At 38.4% G+C, this 23,355-nt stretch overlaps 1 protein-coding gene across 1 annotated transcript in view; it reads left to right on the top strand.

Annotated features, from left to right (window-relative positions):
• Positions 1 to 23,355, top strand: part of LOC124722628 (KICSTOR complex protein SZT2-like) — a 727,281-nt gene that overhangs the window by 668,345 nt on the left and 35,581 nt on the right. The window contains exons 49-52 of the mRNA XM_047247762.1: positions 8,136 to 8,238; positions 10,837 to 11,033; positions 12,413 to 12,641; positions 19,518 to 19,731. Of these exons, the coding sequence (XP_047103718.1) occupies positions 8,136 to 8,238; positions 10,837 to 11,033; positions 12,413 to 12,641; positions 19,518 to 19,731 (743 nt within the window). The remainder of the gene's footprint in view (positions 1 to 8,135; positions 8,239 to 10,836; positions 11,034 to 12,412; positions 12,642 to 19,517; positions 19,732 to 23,355) is intronic.

Raw genomic sequence — 23,355 nt, 5'->3', positions numbered from 1 at the left:
TACCGAGGTACGTACACACACTTCTGCTTGTCGCCGGAAAAAACAGCAAAGATAGAATGGGGCACCAGCGATTATCTGTGCAATTTCATGTTTACTAACATCTTTGCGTCGCCAGGACACATTCCATTGCAATGTAGAGAGTTTACTGCGGTCAAATGCACAGTTAGCTGACGATGGTTTGCTGACCAGCGATTAACGTTGGTGCACTGCAGAAACATTTTAAACGCGATTTACTTTTAACCATGATCGCGTGACCTTGGTTATCATGCTTTTTGACCAGGGTTGGTGCACTTGGCCATCAGTTATTCCTGATCAGACCAACCAGACCAGATTTCCAATGTCTCCCACAAAGGTCTGCACAACCTCGGTTGCCTTTTCAGAGAAAAGAGCAATTAAACTTGTGACTGACTGATCTATACCTGTTGTGACAATCAAGTTCTGCCAACCAGCACCGTTCTCTATTATCTGCTGGTAATCGTGCTACCTTTTTTAACATGAACCATGGACCTTGCCGTTGGTGGGGAGGCTTGCGTGCCTCAGCGATACAGATAGCCGTACCGTAGGTGCAACCACAACGGAGGGGTATCTGTTGAGAGGCCAGACAAACGTGTGGTTCCTGAAGAGGGGCAGCAGCCTTTTCAGTAGTTGCAAGGGCAACAGTCTGGATGATTGACTGATCTGGCCTTGTAACAATAACCAAAACGGCCTTGCTGTGCTGGTACTGCGAACGGCTGAAAGCAAGGGGAAACTACAGCCGTAATTTTTCCCGAGGGCATGCAGCTTTACTGTATGATTAAATGATGATGGCGTCCTCTTGGGTAAAATATTCCGGAGGTAAAATAGTCCCCCATTCGGATCTCCGGGCGGGGACTACTCAAGAGGATGACGTTATCAGGAGAAAGAAAACTGGCGTTCTACGGATCGGAGCGTGGAATGTCAGATCCCTTAATCGGGCAGGTAGGTTAGAAAATTTAAAAAGGGAAATGGATAGGTTGAAGTTAGATATAGTGGGAATTAGTGAAGTTCGGTGGCAGGAGGAACAAGACTTCTGGTCAGGTGACTACAGGGCTATAAACACAAAATCAAATAGGGGTAATGCAGGAGTAGGTTTAATAATGAATAGGAAAATAGGAATGCGGGTAAGCTACTACAAACAGCATAGTGAACGCATTATTGTGGCCAAGATAGATACGAAGCCCACACCTACTACAGTAGTACAAGTTTATATGCCAACTAGCTCTGCAGATGACGAAGAAATTGAAGAAATGTATGATGAAATAAAAGAAATTATTCAGATTGTGAAGGGAGACGAAAATTTAATAGTCATGGGTGACTGGAATTCGAGTGTAGGAAAAGGGAGAGAAGGAAACATAGTAGGTGAATATGGATTGGGGGACAGAAATGAAAGAGGAAGCCGCCTGGTAGAATTTTGCACAGAGCACAACATAATCATAACTAACACTTGGTTTAAGAATCATGAAAGAAGGTTGTATACATGGAAGAACCCTGGAGATACTAAAAGGTATCAGATAGATTATATAATGGTAAGACAGAGATTTAGGAACCAGGTTTTAAATTGTAAGACATTTCCAGGGGCAGATGTGGACTCTGACCAGAATCTATTGGTTATGACCTGTAGATTAAAACTGAAGAAACTGCAAAAAGGTGGGAATTTAAGGAGATGGGACCTGGATAAACTAAAAGAACCAGAGGTTGTACAGAGATTCGGGGAGAGCATAAGGGAGCAATTGACAGGAATGGGGGAAATAAATACAGTAGAAGAAGAATGGATAGCTTTGAAGGATGAAGTAGTGAAGGCAGCAGTGGATCAAGTAGGTAAAAAGACGAGGGCTAGTAGAAATCCTTGGGTAACAGAAGAAATATTGAATTTAATTGATGAAAGGAGAAAATATAAAAATGCAGTAAGTGAAACAGGCAAAATGGAATACAAACGTCTCAAAAATGAGATCGACAGGAAGTGCAAAATGGCTAAGCAGGGATGGCTAGAGGACAAATGTAAGGATGTAGAGGCCTATCTCACTAGGGGTAAGATAGATACCGCCTACAGGAAAATTAAAGAGACCTTTGGAGATAAGAGAACGACTTGTATGAATATTAAGAGCTCAGATGGAAACCCAGTTCTAAGCAAAGAAGGGAAAGCATAAAGGTGGAAGGAGTATATAGAGGGTCTATACAAGGGCGATGTACTTGAGGACAATATTATGGAAGTGGAAGAGGATGTAGATGAAGATGAAATGGGAGATATGATACTGCGTGAAGAGTTTGACAGAGCACTGAAAGACCTGAGTCGAAACAAGGCCCCCAGAGTAGACAATATTCCATTGGAACTACTGACGGCCGTGGGAGAGCCAGTCCTGACAAAACTCTACCATCTGGTGAGCAAGATGTATGAAACAGGCGAAATACCCACAGACTTCAAGATCAATATAATAATTCCAATCCCAAAGAAAGCAGGTGTTGACAGATGTGAAAATTACCGAACTATCAGCTTAATAAGTCACAGCTGCAAAATACTAACACGAATTCTTTACAGACGAATGGAAAACCTAGTAGAAGCCAACCTCGGGGAAGATCAGTTTGGATTCCGTAGAAACACTGGAACACGTGAGGCAATACTGACCTTACGACTTGTCTTAGAAGAAAGATTAAGGAAAGGCAAACCTACGTTTCTAGCATTTGTAGACTTAGAGAAAGCTTTTGACAATGTTCACTGGAATACTCTCTTTCAAATTCTAAAGGTGGCAGGGGTAAAATACAGGGAGCGAAAGGCTATTAACAATTTGTACAGAAACCAGATGGCAGTTATAAGAGTCGAGGGACATGAAAGGGAAGCAGTGGTTGGGAAGGGTGTAAGACAGGGTTGTAGCCTCTCCCCGATGTTGTTCAATCTGTATATTGAGCAAGCAGTAAAGGAAACAAAAGAAAAATTCGGAGTAGGTATTAAAATTCATGGAGAAGAAATAAAAACTTTGAGGTTCGCCGATGACATTGTAATTCTGTCAGAGACAGCAAAGGACTTGGAAGAGCAGTTGAATGGAATGGACAGTGTCTTGAAAGGAGGATATAAGATGAACATCAACAAAAGCAAAACAAGGATAATGGAATGTAGTCTAATTAAGTCGGGTGATGCTGAGGGAATTAGATTAGGAAATGAGGCACTTAAAGTAGTAAAGGAGTTTTGCTATTTGGGGAGCAAAATAACTGATGATGGTCGAAGTAGAGAGGATATAAAATGTAGGCTGGCAATGGCAAGGAAAGCGTTTCTGAAGAAGAGAAATTTGTTAACATTGAGTATAGATTTAAGTGTCAAGAAGTCATTTCTGAAAGTATTCGTATGGAGTGTAGCCATGTATGGAAGTGAAACATGGACGATAAATAGTTTGGACAAGAAGAGAATAGAAGCTTTCGAAATGTGGTGCTACAGAAGAATGCTGAAGATTAGATGGGTAGATCACATAACTAATGAGGAAGTATTGAATAGAATTGGGGAGAAGAGAAGTTTGTGGCACAACTTGACCAGAAGAAGGGATCGGTTGGTAGGACATGTTCTGAGGCATCAAGGGATCACCAATTTAGTATTGGAGGGCAGCGTGGAGGGTAAAAATCGTAGAGGGAGACCAAGAGATGAATACACTAAGCAGATTCAGAAGGATGTAGGTTGCAGTAGGTACTGGGAGATGAAAAAGCTTGCACAGGATAGAGTAGGATGGAGAGCTGCATCAAACCAGTCTCAGGACTGAAGACCACAACAACAACAACAGCGTACTGCTTCCAGCTCTGACATTCCTTGCATCTATGGTTCTCTCGATGCTTTGCCCTCGACAACACTCAGTAATGACTGAGAACCTGTTCTTAGTAAGATTAAGGTGAAGCATGAGATATTTGGCGAACATAACAAGATGACTAACAATGTGGATGGAACACGAACAGCTGTACCACTGACACTACCTCTACAGCTGCTACCACAAACACAGTTGGTGTGTTTCTTCTAGCATGGACCTCATGACAAACATCGCTCTGGAGATGCAGGGGCAGGGGCAGGGGCAGGGGCAGGGGCAGGGGCTAGACATGAATTGTACCTAGATGCACCCAGGAGGTCAGTTCATCAGCTCAACTGATGATGGTAACAGGGTTGCTTACCAAAATATTGTGCCTGTTGGACATTGAGAACCGGCAGTGCAACCATGGACTGTTCTGTTACTGTAGGTTATCATTCACTACTCTGAAATAACAATGTATCTGTGGTTAGTTGTGAATGCATTAGTACAAATAGCATACAGAGCTCTTGATGTTCATACATATTTAAAAGAACAATTAATAATTTGCCACTGGTTGCGTTATTTGAGTGTAATTCAAGAAATAAGGAAAGCAATTCTGGATTCAAAATGTGTTGTGATTGTATAGTATGCTGATCTGCCTTTTTTATTTGATGAATAACTGACATGATCGTTTAATAACATGTGCACTCTTTATCGGTGGAAGGTAAGAAATAATGAGCATAGTTTACTAACACTTAACACTATAAATAAGAGCTATTTTTAGATGTGTTTCAGGTGGTGATGATGCTCATATCTGTAACCCCCCCCCCTCTTCATATAAGGAAACAGTCAATTTACACTGCTGGGATTGCTTTCCATCTGTATTTAATGAAATTTCTTTCTTAGTCTTCACCGACTTAAGTATTTAGAGTACTTCAATATTTGTGTTCTATAAGAATGAGAAATAATGCACCACAGACAACATTATTGATTTGTGTTTTTATTTACTGTTGAATTTTATTTTCAGAATCAACAAATGTAGGTGTGCATACATAGACTTTGATAATTGTACATAGTCTGTTAGTTATGTTAACACCAACTGATAGCTTCATTTAGGCTTAATGAAGTGTTCTGGATTGAAATAATCAGTTGGTATTTGAGAAATGTTAATACAAGTTTCTATATCCTTTATTGACCACTTGCAGCAGAAGAGGTTGTGTGATTAATATGTTGTGGAGTGCATCAGTATTTTTGCAACAGAATTCTGGAAATTTAAATATCATTCTGCATCCGTAATTTTTTAAACATCTCTGTATTGTTTAAGTGAAAAAGTTGTGTTGCATTTTAGAATGGATCTTTCAATAAACTGTTATAAATACTGACTTTTAAATTATTGTACTGAGTGAAATGGAGGGGGGACGGGTGACAGAGATGACTGTGCCAGGTAAAAAAAAAGGCACATTGTTGTATGTTCATTTATAATGAAAAGCAGTGGTACTCTGTTATATTATGCTCATCTATAGTAAAAAAAAGTAGCTGCACCACAGCATGCAAAATGTAATTTTGTTTATTATAAATATACATTCAGTTTATATAGCCACTGTATGAATTTACCACTCTAATGAACTTGTTTGGGTGTATTATTGTGTGTGAATTGGCAGCCATTCTTGATCTGTTCTTTGGATATGAGTGTGCAACTTTCCTTAGAGGATATCATTGTAGATGTTCACTTCGGTCTGAAAATCTCTTAGTCGGTTTTAACATGCAATTATGCTACATAAATGGGAGTCACAACTGTGTATTTAGCTTGATATAAAGTAGACAACAGTCTATACTTTTTATGTCTCTGACATAACAACTGGATCCCCATATCACTATTACATCAGAAATATCTAAGGAAAGTGATGGAAATAGTAGGTGTTGGATATACATAGCTTGTCACAGAACATGGAGGTCAGAGGCTTGCCTACCCTGTAAAGTGGGATGAGCAGCAATCTGTATCAGATCTGATGACATAGTACAGTGCTGATGCAGGTACAAGTGTTTTGGAACACACCATTCAGTGCACATTGTTAAAAATGGGGCTCCACAGTAAATGACCCCGACATGCATTCATGCTGACCCAACAACATAGACAATTATGATTGCAGTGGGCACAGAATAATTGAGATTTGACTGTGGGTTAATGTAAACCTGTCACTTTAATGGATGTATCATTTTTCTTGTTACACCAGGTCTACATCCACAGTTACATATATACTCCACTAGCCACCAAGCGGTGTGTGGCGGAGGGCACAAATCACGCTGAAGTCATATTCCTCACCCCCGCCCCCCTCTGTTCCACAAGCAGACCGCGCGAGTGAAAAATGACTGTCTGAACGCCTCAGTATGAGCTCTAATTTCCCTTAACTTTGAATAGTGATCATTGCGCGATTTGAAAGTTGGTGGTAATAATATATGCTCTACATCCTCGGCAAAGATTGGATTTTGGTATTTAGTGAGCAGCCCCTTCCGTTTAGCGCGTTGTCTATCTACAAGTGTGTCCCACTTCAAACTATATATGAGATTTGTAACACTCTTGTGATGGCTATATGTACCAGTCACGAATCTTGCCGCTCTCCTTTGGACATTCTCAATATCTTGAATGAGACCCAACTGGTAAGGATTCCATACAGACAAACAATACTTTAAGCCTGGACGAACTAATGTATTGCAAGCAATTTCCTTTGTTGATGGACTGTATCGCGTCAGGATTCTACCAATAAACCACAATCTAGAGTTTGCCTTGCCCGTTACTTGTGTAATCTGATCATTCCATTTGATATCATTTCGAATAGCCACACCCAGATACTTGACAGATGTTACCACTTCCAAAGACTGGGCATTTATTTTGTACTCGTACATTAATGGGGATTTTCGCATTGTTATACACAGTAGGTTACACTTACTAATATTGAGAGATAACTGCCAGTCATTACACCACACATTTATTTTCTGCAAATCCTCATTGATTTGTCCACAACTTTCACGTGATACTACTTTCCTGTAGACTACAGCATCATTGACAAATAATCTAATGCTACTGTCAATACCATCAACCAGATCGTTTATGTAATTCGTGAAAAGCAGCAAACCTATTACGGTGCCCTGGAGCACACCTGAAGTTACGCTTGTTTCTGTTGGAGTCACCCCATTCAGGTTGACATACTGCTGTCTGTCTGTTAGAAAACTTTCTATCCAACCGCATATGTCATTGGGTAGACAACAAGTGCGCACTTTTTGGAGCAGGTGACAGTGCGGAACTGAGTTGAATGCATCAACCTGGGAGCTGGAATCTAGAGCCTGTTGTATATCATGCACAAAGAGGGCCAGCTGTGTCTCATATGACCGCTGTTTCCTAAAACCGTGCTGGTTTCTGCAAATGAGCTTCTCAGAGTCTAGAAAGGTCATTATGTCTGAACACAAAATATGTCGATGCTTGTTTCCAGATAGCCTGCATCCAAGTGAACAGTTGTTCAAAACATGTGCTATGCCATGCACACAGGCTGGTGTGGACAGTATTATACTATGTAGGACATTCACCTGTGCTTCCATAAGATGTGTGGTAGTACTCAAAGGCACTATGACGGTTGTGCATTACTTGAGCAGTATTGCGGACCATCTGCATCGCTTCATGCTTGAGGTCTTCCCCTATGGCGATGGCATCTTTCAGCCAGATATTTGTCAATCTCACAAGTCCAGAATTATGCTACAGTGGTTTGAAGAGCATGATAGTGAATTTATGTTTATGCCTTGATAACCAGATTTGCATAATCTGAACCTAATGGAACACACATGGGGCAATATCAGGCAGCAACTATGTATGGACAAAGCACTGTCTTGCTGTTAATGGGAATTGTGTGCTCTGTGCATAGACATGTGATGCTACATACCTCCAGAAACCTGTTAAGGACCTGATGAATCCATGCCATGAATAATGGCTGCTTTATTGCATATCAAAGGTTGGCCAACATGATATTAAGGAGGTGGTTGTAACAGTTTGGCTCATCAGTGTATCATCTTCAGATATTCATTAGTGAATAGGTTGTCAGTTTACATGCAAGATATCACACTTGTGCTATTCTTTTGCAGTAATGGCACATATGGTCTTCCCACTATAGTGGGGAATCAATGTGAAACTCAGAAAACTTTACTGATTTTTGTTCCAGAGACATCACATCATCAACTTAACACTTATACTTCCTTTGCAGAGTGTAAATTGAACAAAAATAATATCTATAGGGATGTGAATAAATATATTTTATGTATTGTTTCTGCCATGCAATAAGATTTTTCACTCTTATTATTAACCAACAGATGGCGTATCCAAGCAGCTGCCACACGCGACCACTTACTCAGTCTCTCAACCTCAGGGACTTCACCTGTCCTTAATGTTGAAGACTCACCTGACCACTCACAGGTAAGAGAAAGAGAGAGAGAGAGAGAGAGAGAGAGAGAGAGAGAGAGAGAGATGGAAAACCTAGAATGGAATGTAACAATATTATGAAAAGGACAGTTGCTACTTACCATATAGCGGAGATGTTGAATCACAGATAGTCACAACAAAAACACTTGTGTGTATGTGGTCTGTTTTTGACAAAGGCCTTGTTAGCCTAAAGCTTATTTTGTGATAGTGTTTTTGTTGGGCCTATCTGCGATTCAGCATCTCTACTATATGGTAAGTAGCAGTTATTCTTTTCAAAAAATATATATCCCTTAAACTATTTCACAATATAATTTTCTGCAACTGCAGCAATGGATGACCTTCGGTGTACACTCTCTGTAAAACTCTGTTGCCAGTGACCTTAACTTAGATTGAACAGCATAATAAAGCACATTGTCAACAAAATGCTGTGATTATGACTGTTTTCCATATTAAAGATGAAGTAGTAATGGCTGGGGGCTGAATCAGGGCTCTCTCATTTGAAACTTGTAAGATGTTCTCAAATGTTTGTGGTTATGTATGGGTGAACATTGCTGTTATCATGTAGTAACATGTTTAAAGTTTTGCTGTATACTTTTAAACTGACTGATGTGCCTTGTTACTTAAACTGAACCTTCAGTGCATCTTTCCTACCACTATAGATGGGAATCATAAACTCCTTCAAACATCATGTCTGGTGGCATGTTGAAGGATTTTATGATGAGCTGATGGTGTTCCACTCCATACACTGCTGTTTTGTCTCAGTGTTCACATATAGGACCCCTGTCTTCATCTGTATCAATGTGATCAAAAATTCATCTACAAGTTGTAGGGTGAATGAGAGAGCTAAATGTATTCTGTGGGTATTATGTGCAGTTGAAAAAAGTGAGCACGAAACTTGTGATTGCCTAATTAGTTAGTTATCATGTCACACCAAACTTAATGAAAGGTGAGGAAAAGTGTTTCCTAAATCCATACTTATGAGTCACTGGTTTTCTCTCTGTGGTTTGCTATTTTTGCACAAGTTTATTGGTGACTGCAGACAGTAGTTCCAGCCTTACCTTGTTGTGCACATAATTTCATCTGTCCAAAAGCATGAGTGCCTACAGAACCTCACATTTCATTCCTGTGTCTGCTGCCCCCCATCCTTTCCCCCCCTGCTTCACTTAGGATTTCTCTTCCACCCATCCATTTTAAAGCCCCACATATGTGGAAACATTGCCTGTTTGCCTTGTCTTGTCACACTTGAAACTTCATCTGATAAAATAAAGTACAATAATACATATTTAATAAGTATTATGTGTACTTTGTTTATTTTTCGCCATGTGTTCTGATTGTGATCATGAAATTAAAAATGTATTACGATGTTCCAGAACTGAGTAAGGTAAAACTCTAACCTGAAAGAGGTACATGTTTTCCAGCTGCGATGAGCAGGATAGCTGCAGTTGCCGCAGAATCTTTTCCCATAGACGAGACATGCGTGCATTATGCTTTTGAGGTGACTAGTTACCAGACAGGCAACTCTCATGCCCACCTCTGCTGTAGAGCATGCTAACCAACTTGGTGCTGAGTACCCCAATATGGACAATTCTTTTGTGTCGATTCATATGCTTAACCAGTCTGGTGGGATCATTCCTACATAAAAAGGAATGACGTGGGCTTGTTAGTAGGTAAACAACATACATGACTGCAAATGCTGCTTTTCCCTTGATGTTATAGGATTTGCCTGTGATGATGTGGGATTCACCATTGATCAGGTTGGGCCAAAGAAGATGATGAGAAGCTTGTGATTTATTATCTGATGAAATTTAGTCCAACATAATATACTCTAAATGAAAGCTAAAGCCTCTTTCTCAATTTGACAATAATTCATTCCTACCACCAGTGATATTTTTGTTGCATAAACTTTCAGTTGCAGCCAGCAATTAGGTTTTAATGTCAGTATGCACCTTTTGATGGTGTTTGTCTTGCGTCACTGTGTGAAAAAATGGCTGGAGCAAGTAAAAATTGTGAAAATTTTTATTTCATTGCCCACATCTGTTTAGGGCCATTTAATAAATACTCCACTTGTTATGTTCTGCAATAAAAATCACTTTTTGAGTATTAAACAATGGAAATTCCAGTTTGGAATATCAACACTGTAAGGAAAAGTTGGATTGCTACACTCTGTAAAAATGACACTTTAAGTAGCAGACAGGCACAATTAAAAAGAGACTTACACATTAGCTTTCAGCCACAGGCTTCATCAGAAAAAGAATGAGAAACACATACTTCTCATTCTCACAAGCAAACACACCTCATGCACACCCAGAGTTGGCAGTGACGTGTGCATGAGGTGTGCTTGCTTATATGAATGCATGGTATGTGTTTCCCTTTCTGTTTTTGACAAAGACTGTGGCTGAAAGCTAATTTGTAAGTGTCTTTTAATAGTGCCTGTCTGCAACTTAACATGTCATCTTTACAGTAAGTAGCAGTCTATCTTTTTCCTTACATTGTTATGTTTTGTGTATTTATTGTTTGGGCTCCCTACTTTGGAATTTTTTGGCAGTATTAATGTTGTGCCATGCTTATACATTTTGTTTTGTCTTGTTTTAGAAGAATAACAGTCCTGCTAGCACAGCAAAAGATACTGAAGATAGTTCAAGCATTTGCTCTGAAACATCTTCACGTCGTTCGGTAGAAGAAAAATGGCACAGTACTTTATGTGCCAATTTTGTTCTTGAATATAAACAATATCTCCAAACACTTGGATTCATTACAATACAGACAAAGCCTGCTGCTGTAAAGAAAAGGTAATTTTAATATTTACAAATATATTGTCTGAAGCTTATATTGCTTATGTCTGTAGTATTTAATTTGTAATATGACAAGACTAATTTCATTTAAATATACGAGGGGCATTTCAAAAGTTCGTGCAAAAATAAAAACTACTTACGTGTTTGGGGTAAACCTTTTTTATTTTTCGACATAGTCTCCTTTTAGAGTTACACACTTCGTCCAATGCTGTTCTAATTTGTTGATCTCTTTCGAATAATAGCAGTTGTCCAAGTCTCCAAAATAGCTATTAGTTGCAGCAATCACCTCCTCGTTTGAATAAAATCTTTGTCCTGCCAGCCATTTCTTCAAATTGGGGAACAAATAGCAGTCCGAGGGAGCTAAGTCTGGAGAATAGGAGGGATGTGAAATGAGTTGGAATCCTATTTCCAATAATCTTGTGACCACAACTGCTGAGGTGTGTGCTGGTGTATTGACGTGATGGAAAAGGACTTTTTTGCGGTCCAATCGCTGGCGTTTTTCGTGCAGCTCAGTTTTCAAATGGTCCAATAACAATGAATAATATGCACCTGTAATAGTTTTACCCTTTTCCAGATAGTTGATGAGGATTATCCCTTGCATATCCCAAAACACAGTCACCATAACCTTTCCGGCCGAAGGAATGGTCTTTGCCTTTTTCGGTGCAGATTCTCCCTTGGTAACCCATTGTTTAGACTGTTGTCCAGTCTCAGGAGTATAGTAATGTATCCATGTTTCATCCACAGTGCTGAAATGGCACTTAAAGTCCTGTGGATTCTTCCTGAACAGCTGCAAACCATCCTTCCAACACTTCACATGATTCCATTTTTGGTCAAGCGTGAGCAGTTGCGAAACCCATCTTGCGGATAGCTTTCTCATGTCCAAATGTTTATGCAAAATATTATGTACCCATTCATTCGAGATGCCCACAGCACTCTTCTGTCATCCATCACCATACCATGGATTTTATAAATGATTTCTGGAGTTGTAACCTCCACAGGGTGTCCAGAACGTTCAGCATCACTTGTGCCCATACGGCCACTCCGAAAATTTTGAAACCACGTATAAACTGTTCTAATCGAAGGTGCAGAGGCATTTTGCCTTTCATAAAGTAATGTTTAATCATCATATGAAATTCTTTTTCATCCATTATTTGACAATCACTCGACTTCCTTGACTCACACGAATCCCAAACGCAAAGAAATGGACCAATATGTCTGAAACTTGGTGTGTGTTCTTTCCAAAGATGCTACTAACTACATATGACCTTGATATGGGCTGGTGCTGCCATCTCTCAGACTTTGCATGGACTTTTCAAATGCCCCTCGTATGTATTTTGTGACCAATTTCCTAATGTATGTGCAAAATTTAATTTCAGTCATAAGCGATCACAGAAAAAGAAAGATGATGATGATGGGAAGAAGAGTTTACAGAATCTTTCCCCCACAGAACTTGTAGAGAGAGGTGTGTGGTATCTTCAGAAGTCACTTCTTGGCGGAATTCTTCTGTTTGAAATCTCATTTTGTGAGCCATTTTTGCTTGCAAAGCTGCATGCCCTAGAATGCTCTCGCCTTCAGTCAAAGACATCTAGTGCTCTAATATCTCAGGTATGTATATCTCTTTCAGTTTCCTTATTCTTCACCATTTCCTTGCTTATGAATAAGTAACAATAAAGATTATGAAAAGTGATCTACACAAATGTACTAAGGAATACCAAAAATTACAGTGTATTGTAAAAGTCAGTGTCACAATAAATTGTTAATATGTGAAACTCGGATGCAAATAATGTCTAATGGTAACTGCTGTTACATATTACTGTGTTATAGAATGAAGTCTGCATTGTAAGATCAGTTTTGCAGAACACTGTTAACAAGAAGGATATAGTCTCTGTTATCTAATACACCATGAACAAGTAAAAATTAGCGATCTGCATGGGGCCATTTTCAAACACTCTGAATAACAAAATGTGCATTCTAAACATGTTCTTCAAGATGAAGCTAAATAGAAAATGGGTGTAGGAAATGCCAAGTCAAGTTAAATCCAAGCTTAAATCCCCCAAGAAAAACCATCTTAAATCTACATCTATTAATTTATCTTGCAACAGCTACAGAAATACTTCAGCTTGAGCTTGATTAAATGAAGAGAGTGAAAAATTCAAAACTGAAAAAGTAAGCAGTTGAGCTGGCTCAATTTATTTGAAATGGATTTAGGCATGCTGACACCATAACTTCTTTCTGCATCCTTTGAAGAAGGTTTTAAATCATGTAACTGGATGAAAAAGAGGATGTCACCTGAAATGTGGATGACATAGATCTGGTTGCTTTACTGCAGAACTGAAGCAATTATAGAAGAGTTCATTAAAGGATGTATAACAGTATGCCTAAAAACTAAATATAATCAGACCAAAGTTATATATAATCAGTATGTAAAAGAAATACATTGAAGAGTAGTCACATTGTTGAGCATTAGTATTCAGAAATATAAAAATGGTCTGCAATTTATGTGGGAAACTGCTGTCATATTCAAATTTAAATTCCCATTTTGGGAACATGGGAAGTCAATAACAGATGTACAAAACAGTTTAAAGAAATGAATCGTGAATCTTACCGTTTTGGCAGGTGTGCTTGCTACTTACGGAACTGAGTGCTACCTTTGCTAACAAGGGAAACTCCCCATCACACACCTCTCAGATTTAGTGGTAAGAGGGCCCATTTGACAACCCATCAAAAACTGAACACAGATCAAGCATGAAAACAGGCAGAAGGTGTACTGAACTGTGAAAAGAAAGTGAAATAGAAACAGTGAATAGTCCAATCAAAAGAACTTCGACATAGAGAAAGGCAGATGAGCCATGGCGTCATGGTTAAGTGGAAACTTTATTGGACTCTAAGGTGGGTAACCTGTTTTCAAAGTTCACTCTTACATTTTTTGCTGTTTGCTCTATTCAGATTTGTGTCTGTGTCATGGTTAACATCTGTTTGCAACAGCAGGGTGTATGAAAGGGACCTGTAATAAAATTTGATTCTGCACAACTACTCTGTTAGCAACCGAAAGGCAGTGACTTTCAAATGGGAACCGCAATCATTTAATGACAGGGCAACAAGTCAACCAAATCCTCCACTGGAATACATGTCTGGTGTGTAATACATGACATTAGTGACAGTACGTGTATCAAATGGAAGGAATCCTTATCGATGCACGTAATTTGTATGCCTGGTGAGTGAGTGAGATATGCGTCCTTGCCCGATTTAGCTGTTCGTATGAATTTGAATGTGATCCCTCCCAAGGAAATGATGAAAACATAATAGTTTGTCACATAACTTGTGACAAATGAGTGCAACAGTTTCACAATCACACAGTTTTCCCTGTGCTCTGTTAAAACATGGTTTTTATCATTTTTGAAGTTGCATTCCATTTTGGACATTTTGATCCTTGAATTCATTTAACATAGTTTATTTGTTCTTTTCATTTCTGTGAGATGTCTATGTGGTATCTTGCCTGCTTGACTATTCATCACAATTACTTGTGACAGTAATGTATTCTTACCACATGACTCATATTCTATGACCATTGTATAGTGTGAGTATGGCAACTGCCAAGACTACAGAAAGAGGACAAACATTGCAATGACCAGATGGACAGTTCAAAATTTTGTAAAAAATAAATAAATAAATAAACAGTACGAGGGAGATTTGAACCCAGGTCGTCCGCTTGGCAGTCCAGCACCATGACCACTTAACCATGATGCCATAGTTCTTCCGCTGTGATCGATGTTGCAGATTGTCGGTATGCCTCTGTGTGGGCTCTAATCTCTATGATTTTATCCTCATGGTCTCTTCATGAGATATACGTAGGAGGGAGCAATATACTACTTGACTCCTCGGTGAAGGTATGTTCTTGAAACTTCAACAATGAACAAGTGTACTGTAACCTACTTCCTACTGCATTTCCTTTGGATTCTTCCAATGAATCTCAGTTTGGAATCTGCTTTACTGACAATTAATTTTATATGATCATTCCATTTTAAATCACTCCTAATGCCTACTCCCAGATAATTTATGGAATTAACTGCTTCCAGTTTCTGACCTGCTATATTGTAGCTAAATGATGAAGGATCTTTCTTTCTATGTATTCGCAGCTCATTACACTTGTCTACATTGAGATTCAATTGCCATTCCCTGCACCATGTGTCAATTTGTTGCAGATTCTCCTGCATTTCAGTACAATTTTCCATTGTTACAACCTCTCGATATACTACAGCATCATCCGCAAAAAGCATCAGTGAACTTCCAATTTTATCCACAAGGTCATTTATATTTATTGTGAATAGCAATGGTCCTACGACACTCCCCTGTGGCACACCTGAAATCACTCTTACTTCAGAAGACTTCTCTCCATTGAGAATGACATGCTGCATTCTGTTATCTAGGAACTCTTCAATCCAATCACACAATTGGTCTGATAGTCCGTATGCTCTTACTTGGTTCATTAAAGGACTGTGGGGAAATGTATCAAATGCCTTGCGGAAGTCAAGAAACACGGCATCTACCTGTGAACCCGTGTCTATGGCCCTCTGAGTCTCGTGGACGAATAGCGTGAGCTGGGTTTCACATGATCATCTTTTTCAAAACCCATGCTGATTCCTACAGAGTAGATTTCTGGTCTCCATAAGTCATTATACTCTAACATAATATGTGTTCCAAAATTCTACAACTGATCGACGTTAGAGATATGGGACTATAGTTCTGCACATCTGTTTGATGTCCCTTCTTGAAAACGGTAATGATCTGTGCCCTTTTCCAATCTTTTGGAACGCTACGCTCTTCTAGAGACCAGTGATACACTGCTGCAAGAAGGGGGGCAAGTTCCTTCATGTACTCTGTGTAAAATCGAACTGTTACCCCATCAGGTCCAGTGGCCTTTCCTCTTTTGTGTGATTTTAATTGTTTTTGTATCCCTCTGTCATCTATTTCGATATCTACCATTTTGTCATCTGTGCGAAATCTAGAGAAAGAACTACAGTGCAATCTTCCTCTGTGAAACAGCTTTGGAAAAAGACATTTAGTATTTTGGCCTTATATCTGCCATCCTCTGTTTCAGTACCATTTTGTCACAGAGTGTCTGGACATGTTGTTTTGATTCGCGTACCTACTCCCAAGTCAGTACATAGAACTTTTCTTTCGAATTCATTGAACGCCTCTCGCATAGCCCTCTTCACACTACATTTCGCTTCATGTAATTATTGTTTGTCTACAAGGCTTTGGCTATGTTTATGTTTGCTGTGAGGTTCCCTTTGCTTCCGTAGCAGTTTTCTAACTCTGTTGTTGTACCATGGTGGCTCTTACAATCTTGTTTGGCACGTACTCATCTAATGCATATTGTACGATGGTTTTGAACTTTATCCACTTATCCTCAACACTATCTGTACTTGAGATAAAACTTTTGTGTTGAGCCATCAAGTACTCTGAAATCTGCTTTTTGTCACTTTTCATAAACAGAATAATCTTCCTACCTTTTTTAATATTTCTATTTATGGCTGAAATCATCGATTCTGTAACCACTTTATGATCGCTGAACTGTTTCAAATATTTCAGGTCTGTTTGTCACCAGAAGGTCTAATATGTTATCGCCGCGAGTTGGTTCTGTGTTTAACTGCTCAAGGTAGTTTTCAGATAATTCACTTAAAAAATTTCACTGGTTTCTTTGTCCCTGCCACCCATTATAAATGTTTGAGTCTCCCAGTCTATATCAACAGTGTTGTTGTAACCACCCAAATCACATAACATAAATTTTGTCTTCCAAATGAATAACTTTATCATTTATTTAAGCATGTGTTCAAACTGTTGAGCATGGACCGAAAGGCACATTTGCAATCGGCATTCAACAGAACAATGAACAGATGTAATTACAGTGGATTATATGGTAAAGCATGCACTGGTCATTCGATGTTTTGTCATAGACTGCATCTTTGAATGCTCCCCAAAGAAAGAAATCAGGAGAAGTCAAATTGTGGGACCTCACAGGCCATTTGATAACAGAATTTTGTCATATCCAGTGTCCAGGAAAGTTCTCATTCTGTATTTGCATTGCAACAAAGGACGAGTGAGCTGGACAACCATCATGTTGCAGTGACATACACTGTCGAATATTCAGTGGAACCTCTCCTGGAACAACCGGCAGAATGTTTGTCACAACGTGTGCTTACGAATGTCCATTTAGAATGTGTGAGATGAAGTAAGGTGCTACAATACAATTTCCTTTAATGCTCCATCATATTTTTATGCTCAACAGCCATTGATGTTGCACCTGACAAAGCTAGTGTGGATTTTTGGGTGCACAGAGTGCTCGTCATGCAAATTTACATTAGCATTATTAGTAAACATTGCTTCATCAGTAAAGTGCACACTTTTGAAAAAACATAGGGTCATCTCTCAGTTGCTGAAGGGCAAACAGACAAAATTCTGTATGACATATGAAATCACTGTTGTCGAGTGCCTGATGTAGTGACAGATGATAGGGATGGAAATTATGTCGTTGTGGGATGCGAATGACAGTCATCTTGCTGATTACACATTCCTTAGCAATATGTCTCATACCACTGTGCAAATTCATTAGCAAGAACTGTTTCTTTGTGTCCTGTCAGTTGCTGTCTTCTTTCCTGTCCTCTGTTTGGCATTCAAGCAGCCTGTCCTCACTAGCGTTTTAATAATTTTGCAGTTGTCTGGCGCATTGGACACTGGCGATCCAGATAGTTAGCCCTTTACTGTGGTACTGTTTTTACATCATTTCTTTTACATTCACCATATGAAAGTAGTATATCCAACTTCTCCCCATTGGTTTACACATCTGTATGCAATGAATGCGGAAGCAGAAATGAGCAGCCTGTAGTGCAGAACAATAAACAGACAAATTTGTTGACTTTTGACACAGCATATCACGAGAGCTCTGCTTGGAAGTTTTTTCACCACTAATGCTGATTCCAGCCACCATGCTCTCAAATGCAGCTATGAAAAGTACACAGTTCCATTTAAAAAGATGTAGTTGCTTCAATGTCTCCATTCATACCAGTGCAAAAACATTAACCAAACAAAAGAATATGCGCCCCTTGTTGTTCTAACATTTGCCAAAAATAACATTTCGATATTTGTAATCATTCACGAAATGGAAGGGGTGTTATATCTTACTTGGCTCACACTGTGTATTAGACAGTATTTTTGAAATTTTATCCTGTGAGCTGGCACAGTAGTTATTATACTGGACTCAGTCAGGAGGAACAGGGTTCAAATCCCTATCTGGCCATTAAGATGAAGGTTTCAAAGATTTCCGTGACACTTAAAGAATTTTTGGTAACATTTTTGGAGAACAGTGCTCTTGTAAGCTATGTAAAAATAGTGAAAAACAGTCTAGATCACAATGGTTATTTTATTTAAAATGACCCGTTTCAGTCTAGTCTTAAGCCATCTTCATAATAGCACCATCAGCTGAAGTTGACAATGCCAGAACACGTGGTAGACCTCAGTCACTGAAACTGTGTGTTAAGCAGTTTCAGCAACTGAGGTCCACTGACTGTTCTGAACATCATCAACTTCAGCGGATGGAGATACTCTGAAGATGTCCTAAGGCTAGGCCGGAACCAGTCATTTTTAATAAAATAATCATCAAAATCTAGATTGTGTCTGGATTTATTAGAATGTGTTTTATATTCAGACCAAAGGGCAGCAGCCAATGTAAGTGGAGGACCTACCGTTTGTTTTAGCTAATGATGAGATGAGTGTTACAAAGCGTTTAGCATTTTGTGGATTCCTGGTTCCAATGTTAGGTCTTAGATTGGAAGTTTTCATGTGTTGCAGAGTGGTTGGCTCATCTTTTTTTGTCTGGCAATCAGCCAATCACATATTTCTGCCATAATCTTTTAACTGGTCATGGTTTTTTTAAAATTGGATCTGGATTCTCAGTTAATCTCTTTTAAGGACTGACATTGGAAGATGCTATACTGTGTGTGTGTGTGTGTGTGTGTGTGTGTGTGTGTGTGTGTGTGAAAGAATAGCTTTTTATAACTTTAAACCACTTGAATCACATTCATCACATCATCTTTTTAGTACAGGTAATAAGAACATCAATGCCATCGAGCCAAAAGTGCTACCAATATAACAGAAAATAGTGCCGGTAGTGGTAGTGAAAGACTCCATCTCAGAACTACGATCAACAAAGAAAGGACATAAAAAAAGGATGCAGCTTAACACTACATAATTTAATAGCCATCTGAAAGATGTACTGTAATTCAGCAATCACCTGCGAAAACAGAACAGGTTATTCAAAATAGAAAAGATCTTTTTAGGCTGCAGTGAATATTGTAAACCTTGAAATATTACTCATTTATTTCTCCCATGCAAGATTTCATATTGGTTTTTATGGAACTTTGTCAAATGCTGTAAGAGATGTAGACTTAGAAACATTTTTAATGTGTTAATTTGAAATTGCAGTTTACACTTAGCTTCCTGGATGAATGTGATAAAATCAAGATCCTGATGCATTTGCATTCATTCACATATGATTACCATTTGAGAAGCATTGCTGGCTATGTATCAGGTCGCCAAGCGCTTCTTCGTCAGGGTTATCATTTAACCCATTTTCTGGAAGATTTTATGAAGTACTACTCCAAAGCTCCCAATTTTGCAAGAAACCTTGTATATGCAGGTAAGTTTTCTTTTTGAGCCATTGTATTTCAGAAGTTTACTAATTAATTATTGGAAAAAAACATAATATTACTGCAGAGAATTAAGAAAACAAGGAACTTGTTTCTTGTCCAGTAGTTCATTCTGTGAACCACTAAATATTGTATGAAAACCCTGTGTCAGCTGACAGAAGTATCAATTTCTCTCTCTTCTCTTCCCCTTCCTCCCTTTCTCATTTCTTGATAAAAATTTAAGAAGGAACGTACATTTTTCTGTTTCTTATACATCAATATGAGTAAAATATGGAACTGTCTGAAAAATGAAAATGTAACTTTTGCCCTAGGAATAGACACAAAAGTGGTGTGTTTAGCACTCATCAGCTTTGTGTTGCCTGCCATTCCTGATATTTATTTAATAATTATTCTTAAAATTGAGAGACTTGTTCAGAATTGTACTAAAAACAGATTTATTTCTTATGTTTTGTTTTATGAATTTGAATTTCATCTTACTGCATACATAGTTATGTATAAAATGACTAAGAGCACTGATAGTCACTCAGCTTTAAAACAAAATGTTATACGGTACACATGTGCTAAAGAAGTAATGACTGCTCAATCTTTGAAGCTGTTGTTCTCCTCCATAGAAGGAAATTTAAACATAGGTGCATAAGACACTTCTAACACTGCAACATTATGCATTCAATGCATAAGACAATAGGTACTTTGTTTGCATGTCTACAGGAAGAGAAGCTAAAAGACATTCTAGTATCTAACCAGTGACTGTGTAAAAGACTTCTGGATGCTCACCAGCATTTGGAATGTACTTGGAATTCGACATGATTGCCCTAAATGGTTATAAATTATTTTCTTGTAGTTTTTTCAGTGTCTTTTTGCCAACAAGGTTTATTTAAAAAGGATGAAGCCTTTGGTTGGTAGGAATAGATTTATTTGTTTGAGGTACAGAAACCTAATCCCATTCAAAGTAATCTTCTTGGTAATGCACACACTTCACCCGACACTCCTAACATTATTCAAAATACTTCAGGATTAAGTCTTTTCAGATAGTGATTAGCTAGGTCATCATATTCCACATGATGTCTTGTCTTGATGCATCATGTTCCTTTCAGGGGCATTTTCAGCTTGGGAGATAGCAGAAAGTCACATGGGGCCATGTTGGTAAGTAGGAAGCCTTACTAATCACAGGAATATTGTGTTTGGTGAATAAAGTCTGAATCAGATTTGCAGGAGGGGCAGATGTGTTATTGTGATGGGGCTACCCAGTTTTTACTGCCCACATATCCAGTCGTTGGCAGCACACAGCACCATAAAGATGACAAAAGGACTTGTGGTAGTGTTCCTTTCTGATGGGTTGGCTATTGGTGTGTGCTCATGATGTACCACCCCATTAGTGTTAAAAAAAAGAGCAGGTATTGCTACAGATCTGCCATGATTTTGTTGGTCCTGAAGATGTCAGCCATTTCTATTGTGATGATTGCATCTTGGTTTTTGGGTCATACACACAAACCCACGTCTCTGATTTGCAGATGGTGTTGCTTCTGCCCTATCATCATCAAATGCAGTATCAATTTTGTGGACACTCTACTCTTGTTCAAATCCTCAATCAAAACTGAATGTACCAATCCAAATCTTACACCTACCTCATTTGCAAGTTCTTGTACTGTGATATGACATTCTTCCATGCCCAGTGTCTGAACTTCCTCAATGACATTGTCATTTCCTCTTGTTGTGGGGCTGACGAAATATTGTCCACTGTCAGCTGATGTTGGGCCATCTTTGAATCAGTTACAGGATCCCTTTATCTATGAGTTGCTCATGGCATCATCCCCAGAAGCTTCTTGAATCTTGCAAATGGTTTGCATTTGGATAACTCCAAGTTTTTGGCAAGATTTGATATTATTTCACTGCTCTGTTTTTTCTGTCATTTAACAACTTACTGGAATCTGATGAGTGCTCACAACAGGTCCATGTTCATGGGCTGGCCATTAGCAACTGACACTGTCTGCTGGTGAGAAAAAATTCACAACTACCCATGACTGTCCCCCACCACATCTCCACCAAAGTAAGTCTTCCGCAATTCTTTTGCTTACACGGGAAACAAGAAGGTCTGATACTGTTTGAACACTCCTGATACTATGAAAGTTTATTTGTCAGTGTGTCCCAGAATTGGTTCTCAATTTAAGTACAATTAAGTAACTCAAAATAGTCCAGAAACAATGCATTATACAGATCTATTTTGTATAGTTCACTAAATTTTAATGTACTCATCTACAATAAAATCATCTTCTGTGTCCACAGAAGAGTGCATTGTTTGCATTTGATTGTAACTGCTTGTCTATAATGCAAATTTCTACCTTAATCAAACAGTTGAAAATCAAGGATGAAATAATGACAGGATTGTGAAAAGAATAGATTACTACTCACCATATAGAGGAGATGTTGAGCTGCAGATGAGCACAACAGAAAGACTGCTAAACATGTGAGCTTCTGGCCAAAAGACCTACTTCTAAAAATAGACAATACACACACATTCACAACTCACACACACATGACCACAGTGTCTGGTCACTGACCAGAGACAATGATCATCTTGCTTGTCATAATTTGAATAGTTTTCTGCCTGTAATAATGTGTAATGACTGAAAATATTTGTAAAGAAAGTTTATGTGGTTAGAAAGCAGAGTCTGTCATTGAGGACAAGGTAACAGGTCTGACAGAGGATTTATTGAGTGATCTGTTGGAACATTAATTTCTGAGTATATGTCAAAGAGAATGCAGCAGCCGGAGGAATGTGACTGTTTGAAACTGAAAACAGGAAAAATAAGTAGCTTTTAAATAAGTACATTCTGTGCCTGAATGAAGTCAATTCCAATGCATTATGCTGAATTAAGATGTGTAGAAATGCTCAGTGCTTCAAAACAGGCTAATGACACACAAAATTCATTTAAAATTCAGCAACTATCAGGATGTCGGACTGAAGTTTTTTGCTGTAGTATCCTTATTGTTTCTCTCAAAGATGATGAAGATTATCACCATATGCTCTAATCTTTATTTTTATTTTATACTGCAAGAATATTTTATACAACTGCCTGGATGCCACTATTTTTCCACTTGATCAATTGATATATTTTTGAGTTGTCTGCTATGGCAGATTATTTAAACTAGAACAGCGACGATTTCTTTTCAGATTTATTGTGCAAGTTGGATTTTGCAAATTTCTATTGGATTGAAATAGTCTCAAACTAAACTGTAAATAATCAAGAGGAGAAGAAATGAAGACTTACTGAAAGAACAGAAGCTGAGAAGTAGTATTAGTATTTCTTCAAAATTACCTACATTAAGAAAATGAAATATTAAGACAGTTCTGAAAGGGTTTTTGTACTAGTCAGATGTATGGTGAACAGTGCATCAGTTGCATGTTAACTTTAAAATTTTAGCAGCCACTGAAATCAGAATATGGGCTTCTAAAATCTCATACATATATGTTAGCTACATGAGTGTCAGACCACAAAACTGAAATATTTATCATAATAATAATATTACTAACAACAATACAAATGTATATTATTTTGTAATAGAAAATCATGTATGGAAGATAAAATAATGATGTGAAGGAAAAAATATCATCT

The sequence above is a fragment of the Schistocerca piceifrons genome, chromosome X (genome assembly GCF_021461385.2).
Source record: "Schistocerca piceifrons isolate TAMUIC-IGC-003096 chromosome X, iqSchPice1.1, whole genome shotgun sequence".
In the NCBI taxonomy this organism is placed as follows: domain Eukaryota; kingdom Metazoa; phylum Arthropoda; class Insecta; order Orthoptera; family Acrididae; genus Schistocerca; species Schistocerca piceifrons.
Note: the sequence above shows the minus strand (reverse complement) of the source record. Positions and strands in the feature narration are given on the sequence as shown.